The sequence below is a fragment of the Notothenia coriiceps genome, unplaced genomic scaffold, assembly GCF_000735185.1.
Source record: "Notothenia coriiceps isolate Sejong01 unplaced genomic scaffold, NC01 NC01_scaffold00009294, whole genome shotgun sequence".
Taxonomy (NCBI): domain Eukaryota; kingdom Metazoa; phylum Chordata; class Actinopteri; order Perciformes; family Nototheniidae; genus Notothenia; species Notothenia coriiceps.
Genome location: NW_011341995.1, coordinates 1 through 8126, shown reverse-complemented (window position 1 = coordinate 8126; position 8126 = coordinate 1). Strand labels below are relative to the sequence as shown.

The window sequence follows — 8126 nt, the reverse complement described above, 5'->3', positions numbered from 1 at the left end:
GTTTTATTATACTTGATGCTTGAAGGGGACAGCTACATTTCAAACCTGTTATAATGAATAAATCAAATGATTTCCTCACTAATGTGTGAATTGTGATCTTTCTCAAAACAAGGAAACACAATCATTTTAATATGCGTTTCAATATAAATATGTTCTCATAAATAAATCGCAAAATATGAACATGTTACATTTTTAATTCCCCCCTCGAACCCTGTTGATCACAGATATCAAACATTTGTTATAGCAAAAAGGAATCAAGTTACTGCCATTTCAAGTTCAAGCAACAACATCTGGTGACTGAGTGAACTCTGCTCACATTAGCTTGCATGTTATAAACACTGCAACCCCCACAGGAAGTGAACACGCTCCAATAGCACAAGTAAACAAACAAAATAACATAACACTGGCAGGGTGGCAATGACCTGAAGTTTACGCTAACAGAACAATACTCTCTTTTCTAGCAGATATTTTGCTCTCATTATTTGTGTTCTTTTAGTGAAGTTTGTCAGTTTGGAAATGTTATTGTTTGACATTGACGTTAAAATGTGAATCCATCATTTGATAAAATATATAATGTAAAATGTCCATTTCATTTTCATTATCTTAGATTTGAAGTCAACATGGAGAAGAAGTCTAACGTCTTGTGCTTCACATGATCCTCACACCTCCTGAAGAGCGATGGACCCGTGGTGAGATTGTTTTCATTATTGAAAAATGTGCTGATTATTTTCTCAATATGTCTTTTAGTCAACAAAGTGTAAGAAAATTACAAAAATCAGTCTACAATGATTTGAAAATGTGACTACTCTATTCTACAATGAGACTCAAATGTTGCTGATTACATTTCCCTCATCAGTGTGTTTATTAAGAAAAAAGCTGCAAATGTTCTTTTCTTAAAGCCAAAAACAACAAAAAGACAATCATATATTTTATATGTAATTGTATACCTTTTACAAATATTCATACTGCATCATCACTTTGCATAGTTACCCTAAATAACTTTTTCACAGTTTTTATTCTTGAATCATTTGGATATACCTCACAAAATGTCTTGTTTATAATTTGATAATCTGTATATTCTTTTCCCATTATATATTCAGTTAATAATTTTTTTGTGCTTCAACTCGTTAATGTATATATTAAAACGTTCTGTTATGAATTGTGACTAAAAACACACTTTTGCTATAAGTTCTCGTCTTACCCTGGCAGAAAAATCTCCAAGATAAACCCCACATGAGAAAACACATACAGTACATTATACAAATATTGTGTTGTCACTAATTGTGTTAGATATAATATTTGCCTAAATAAGTATATTAAACATAGTCACTCTTTACTAGAATGTGTACAAAACATGTGCATGAGTATGGTTGGGACATTCCTCACAGAAATCCAATTTCCTCTAAAAAAGAAAAAGGAGAAAATGATTGCCAGTTTTACAATTTCAACATTTCTTCCTGGTAAATGTGAAGTAATGACCCCCCCCTTGTCTCAGTGTTTCTGCAGTACTGCTGGCTCGCGGCGTTTTGGGCCCAAAGCCAGAAAACAGTCAGTCACACGCTGTCGTTGGTTCATTGTATTAGTTTTGGGCCAGCGGCAGAAACACGATAGTCCATTTTGGGATCTGTGCTCTCTCGGTGATACAGTAATTCATCGCATACGTTTCACAGCTATCATTAACATCATTGCATTGGCTCTGCAGTACAGTGGTCATCAGGAAGTCAGGGACACGTTTCAAAACATACAATATTTCACAATACAGTAAGTATACGCAGCTGTGAACTCTGGCATACTTTTACCACGTGCACACTCAGTAATCTTGACAGGCTTTGTTATGTGTGTGTGTGCAAGCTGGATGTTTCATAAAAGAACAAGTGAGAGACTTTGACCTCTAAAAGTAGTCATAATTGGATTTTACAAAAATATACTAGAGTTTTTTTAAATGAGTAAAAGATATTTTTTGATATTATTTCCCCAGAAGTTGTTGGATATTGTCCTGCTTCTGGTTCTGGCGCGAAAAACATGGAAAGCTGTGTGATTATCCCTAAAGGTTACATAAAGAAATACATGGATAAATAACATAATACATTGGGTGCGATTGGTGTTTTTTTTTATTAGATTTTCTCCCATACTTTTCGTACATTTTATGTTTTAAATACAATTTTTGAACCTGTTATAAAATATATATATTATATACTTTTAGTTCTGTAAATGCAGGTGTGTGTTTATTTATTTAAAATTAGGATAAAACAAACTTGAAAGGATTTAAAAACAAATTGGAGCTGACTATGAAAATATATCCTACAATTTGCTATTTAGTATTGACTCAAACTGCATAGAACTTTTTTCTTTTTTGGAAAAGTAATTCAGGTACTCCTTTCTTTGGTTACATTTTATTGGAAATGTTTTGGTTTTCAGGTTCGGTGAAGAGTAGATATACTTGCTTTAAAGACCTCTGTGTGTGTACAGTGTGGCAGAAGTGCTCAAGGAAGATGTTCAGGTGTTTGTTGAGTCCTCCAGGGAAACAGCATGTTTTCTTACATTAATGCTCAAAGATAGATGGTTGTAATGTAGGTAGTTGTATGTCTTGTTTGGCGTGTTGCTCAGGGTACAGTCGATCAAACCTTTGATGCTCTGTGTTACAGGTCAGGATTGTTTTTACCTAAACCACCATTTCATCAAAGTCTCCTCATCACCGATTCGAAGGAGCTCTCAAGTACCAGCCTCACTGCTCCGGTCCACCTTTGGTGCAACCACGACTTCAAGAGGATCTCGATCTCCGTCTACAGATTCTGGTCCAGCCAGTGGATGTAGTTGTTCATGCTTCTCCATCCAACCTTAGACATCATCGGAAGATACGCAAACACCATGCAGCCATGAAACCCATCCTCGTAGTGATCGCTTGTCACCGCGACGCCGGCGTCCTGCAGCCGCCTGACGTACATCAGCCCGTCGTCCCTCAGCACGTCAAACTCACACGTCATGACGTATGCTTTGGGCGTCCTACCCAGAACCCCCTGCTCCGCCAGCAGCGGTGCCGCCCTCACGTCAATCAGCTGGGGAACCTCGCCCATGACCCGCGGCGATCCCGTTTCTCTCACCACCGGCTGGAAGTGCTTCCTGCGCTCGGCCGGCAGCAGAGCGGTCCAGTCCAGCTTGGAGCGGATGCTGCTGCTGAGGGCCGGCTGGTCCAGGGAGCTGTGGTTGTTGGCCAGCAGGAGGGGCTCCAGGGAGGTGTCGGCCCCCAGGTACTGCAGCCAGTAGCGAGCCATGATGGGCCTGTAGAGGATGGGCACGTCCCGGTTCTGCTGGTAGGAAGGGGTGTAGAAGTCGAGCGCCTGCAGCACGGGGTAGATCAGCGCCTGCAGCTTGAAGTTCACCGTCAGAGCGTCGTCAGAGCTGAGCTGTGGACAAAGGCAGGGCTATTTCACAACTCATCAATGAAATCTAAACTCATGACATTCTGGGACTGCTAATAGTTGAAGCAATTCACAGTTTAACACAACAACAGAGCACTTGTTTTCCTCTTTTAGAAGGAGATTTAACTTACTGCTAATATGTCATATTATTATGTGTGTGTTTGTTTTTCTACCTCTTGTGCCACAGCAGCAGCCAGGTTTCCCCCTGCGCTGTCCCCCGACACACACACCCTCTCCGGGTCGATGCTGTAGCGCTCCAAAAGCTCAGCAGACAGGAAGGCCCGGGACGCCGCTAACGCATCGTGATACTGCGCCGGGAACACCGCATCTGGAGCGAGACGGTAACTATAGGCACAGGAAATACAAGAACATCAAGATTAGAATTGTATGCAACACTTTAAAACATGATTCAAAGATACGGCAGGTCTGGTGTTTCTGTTGAATTGACACTTATAAGTGGGATCCAATTTTTCAGTTTTAAATATGTTTTCTTCCAGATTTTATATCCGCAACCATCTTAGTCTACATTAATGCTGATGTAATTAGAAATGTAAACACTATTGTTTGCACTAGAGCTCAGATTATGCTTCAAAATGATTAGTAAAAAGTGACAAGAGATGGACAAAAAGAAAACAAGGTAGATCCAATTAAAGTAATTCATTAAATTAAAACACTTTTTCAAATCTGATACTTTTTTTTCACAAATTAATGAAACACTGGTAACCAACTGTTTCATATTAAAAACTGAAGATAATAAGGCACCTTTGGAAAGATATGTTTTCCAATACACTATTTTTAAGAACTTTTTTCTCTGTTTTGGAACGATTGTGGTTTTTATACTCCGCAAAATATTGACAATTAATAACAAGATTACATTTGCTGCAAAGTGACAGAACTTACTCCACGGACATGACGACAGAGTCCAGGTCTTCCGCCATTTTACGACAAAGATGGTCATATGATCGCATCCCTGTGAGGCAGATAAGTGATATCATGTCAACAATACTCTAATTATGACATGTCCCACTGGCTTTCCACAGTGATACATGTTAACCCAAAAAGTTGAAATGTTCATTGTCAATCTTCCTTTTTCTTTGGGCATCTTTCCAACTTTTTAACACTCACTTCCACTGCAAAGCGCCCATCCTCCACCGTGGAAATATATGACTCCTCTCTTCAGCTGCTTGCCTCCTTTGGGCTGGAAGACTCGGGTCGGCACGCCGCCCAGCGCGGTGTCCGTCACGTGGACCGCGGGGCAGGAGCGAGCCTCGATCTCCTCCACCCAGGACACCACGTGGTTCAACAGGTGGATCCGATGGCACACACCCAGAGCGTGGGCCACGTCACTCTGAAAATACAAACACACATGGCAGTTATTTCAAGGAGAACAATGTTTTCATTCCTGGGTAAAGAAAAGACACTGAAATCAAAATTGTATTGGTAGAACACTTCTGGTGACAACGTAACTTCCATACATGTTTTATCCTTAAGCGTACAACTTAGTATTTATTGATTAATTTAAATGTAAATCAGGTGTGATCACTCTCTGAGTCTGGAGCCCCTCCCTGCCGTTAAAAAGCTTGACAGGCTGGATGGAAAGAATGAGCAGGGTGTGAAAACTGCCCTGCACTTTAAACTCGAGTAGAAACTTGTTGCCTCACAATGCTGCATAAGATTATAGGATTTGGATGTTTAAGGACAGCTTAGCTGAATACTAACATACTATTTTTTACGTTATACAACATTTCTATTAATAAATGTTGTGCTGCTGTCACCTCTCCTGTTTTATGTTAATATTTATGTACTGTCACATTAATCTCTCCTCACTTCTAAATAGATAGATGGATTAGATATGTAATAAAAGTTGGGAAATGATTGTGTTACAGCAGCAGTGTGTTCAGGCATTACACTATTTCAAAGGTATAATAAATGATAGACATAATAAAATACAGCAAAAACATATCTACAGTAGAAAATACATATATCACAAATAATACACAATATAAAATATTCCGGATAAGTGAAAATGTTCTATACAAGAAAAAAAAAGTAGCAAGAGAAATATAGATTTATACTACAAGGGCAGAGACATATAAATCTAGGACAGTATACAAATTCAAGATGTGCATGGTGGCTGTTGTGGATACTGTGTTTTCTTGTAATTCCATAACCCTGACGGCTCGCTGTTCCCCTCTCAACAACCTGTTTAGTTTAAATTATCCTCCGGCTCTCACCGCCTGCATGAAGCTCCGGAACAGCGCGTCCAGCAGCATCAGCTTCCAGGGCTCGCTCACCCCGCTCGGTAGCGGCAGGTAGACGTAGTAAGCGGCCGCCGACAGCAGCACGGCTACGGCCAAACGGAGCCTCATCGCGGCGGTAGTTTACCTGTCAAAAGCCCACCGTTCTCCACACGGATTACACTCTACCGGCTGCAGGCGATCGGTGTCTCCGCAAGGGATTGACAACATACGGAGGAATGACCCCAATTTCAAAATAAAAGCTGATATAAAGATTTGCAGTCAATCTCATAGCGGCAACTGCAAACAGAATAGAGACATTCTCTTATTTTGAAAATTGTTTCCAGGAAGTAGATTATGCATTAGGTAATGTGGTTGCTGATGGGAAATGTAGTTTATTTTATTAATGAAAACATATATTATGTATAGAAAAGACACCTTTGATTTATATATATATATATATATACAGATACATTATATATTCTCAATTTATAATTGGTTATGTTTATCGTACCTTGGTCTAATTCATCAAATATTTATCAAATATATATTATATTAAATTGGAAGTTTTAAGAGCCATATAACAAACAGATATGTGTCTGTTTTATAATGCATGTGATTTATCCTGTAAATGTTTAAGTCATGATATTAAGTGTGACTGAGAAAACATAATAATGACAAGGTATACGTTTACAAAAAGTATATTGTGCTGTTGTACTTTGAGGAGAGGATACCAAACGTTTTGCAACAACCTTTTTAAACATACGGAAAGAGTGAAATGCAAATGGCCTCTGGATAGTTCCCATAATGCACTGGACATCAGCCAATTAGACACACCTGCCTTTAATGACTCCTATGTCCAGCTAATCAACAAGGAAAGATGGGTGAGCTTAAAAAGGGCTCCTGAGGTTCAGCAGTCACGTCTTCTTTTCTGACTGGTTCAGTTGAGTGGTTTGGTGTTCAGACAAAGTGACTCTGCTAGCTGTTGCTATGGGGTTCCTCCTCAGGTAAGTTTTACAAGATGTTTGTGTAATTATTTAAATTGTGAAACTCATTCTTACAGTATATGATAGTAACTTTGGATTTTCTTGTTTAGATGGTTGCTGATGTCCTTGGCTGTTGGGGGAAATCAAGCAAATTGTAAGTTTAGTCACGTTGTGAAGCTGCTTGGTTTTTTCTGCATGGGCTAAAAAACATTTGTTCTACAGTTCGCGTTATTAGATCTACTGAGGAGTATGGAGATGATGTGCCAGTTGCAGGCTATCGCCCAGATTCAAGTGGCTTCAACATTGGAGACTGGTCTTCATCTAGCGCTTGGCCGCACGGTATTGCTTCAACCTCAAATGCATACAAGGTGAGCAGCTACAACATGCCACACATTACGAATTACCATCTTAAAAATGTTTTTCAGCAACTTATTTTCCAATCTTTGCCTGGAATCCTTAATTCATCCTTGTACTATACATGTTACACCTTTCATTTTAATTTATACTGCGTTTTCCAAATTTTTTTACTTTTCATTTCTGTTGCTGCTGACACACCTGAGTTTCCCTGTGGGTATCAATAAAGGTACATTTTTTTGTTGTTGTCCTCAACAGCCACAGATGACTGTGTACGATCAAAAGCCTCAACTAAAGAACTACAAACCTAAGCAGCTTCAACTACAGAACTACAAACCACAGCAGCTTCAACTACAGAACTACAAACCTCAGCAGCTTCAACTACAGAACTACAAACCTCAGCAGCCGGATCGACTGTTGCCCCAGCAACCTAGCTACCCTCCCAAGCAGCCGGATCGACTGTTGCCCCAGCAACCTAGCTACCCTCCCAAGCAGCCAAGCTACCCTCCCCAGAAGCCTCAGTTGCCCCAGCAGCCAAGCAACGCTCCCCAGAAGCCTCAGTTGCCCCAGCAGCCAAGCTACCCTCCCCAGAAGCCTCAGTTGCCCCAGCAGCCAAGCTACTCTCCCAAGCAGCCAGAGCGACTGTTGCCCCAGCAACCTAGCTACCCTCCCAAGCAGCAGGAGCCTCAGTTGCCCCAGCAGCCAAGCTACCCTCCCCAGAAGCCTCAGTTGCCCCAGCAGCCAAGCTACCCTCCCCAGAAGCCTCAGTTGCCCCAGCAGCCAAGCTACCCTCCCCAGCATCCGGAGCCTCAGTTGCCCCAGCAGCCAAGCTACCCTCCCAAGCAACCAGAGCTTCAGTTGCCCCAGCAGCCAAGCTACCCTCCCCAGAAGCGTCTGTTGCCCCAGCCGCCTAGCTACCCTTCCCAGCAGCCAAGCTACCCTCCCCAGAAGCCTCAGTTGCCCCAGCAGCCAAGCTACCCTCCCCAGCAACCGGAGCTTCAGTTGCCCCAGCAGCCAAGCTACCCTCCCCAGAAGCCTCAGTTGCCCCAGCAGCCAAGCTACCCTCCCCAGCATCCGGAGCCTCAGTTGCCCCAGCAGCCAAGCTACCCTCCCAAGCAACCAGAGCTTCA

The 8126-nt window shown here is 41.5% G+C and overlaps 2 protein-coding genes across 2 annotated transcripts; one reads left to right on the top strand and one right to left on the bottom strand.

Annotated features, from left to right (window-relative positions):
- Positions 1-915: 915 nt before the first annotated feature.
- Positions 916-5935, bottom strand: LOC104945220 (neutral cholesterol ester hydrolase 1-like). The gene is made up of 5 exons (XM_010770855.1): positions 5654-5935; positions 4545-4767; positions 4320-4389; positions 3593-3764; positions 916-3404 (listed from the first exon to the last, which is right to left on the bottom strand). The coding sequence occupies exons 1-5, from the start codon at positions 5786-5788 to the stop codon at positions 2784-2786; spliced, it is 1221 nt and encodes a 406-aa protein (XP_010769157.1). The 5' UTR covers positions 5789-5935; the 3' UTR covers positions 916-2783.
- Positions 5936-6587: 652 nt separating this feature from the next.
- On the top strand, positions 6588-8120 carry LOC104945221 (DNA-directed RNA polymerase II subunit RPB1-like; the record flags this gene model as incomplete). Its single annotated transcript, XM_010770856.1, has 5 exons — positions 6588-6663; positions 6753-6796; positions 6865-7010; positions 7255-7495; positions 7634-8120. Coding segments are annotated over exons 1-5 (935 nt in total), but the record flags the coding sequence as incomplete, so codon positions are not given.
- Positions 8121-8126: the final 6 nt, after the last annotated feature.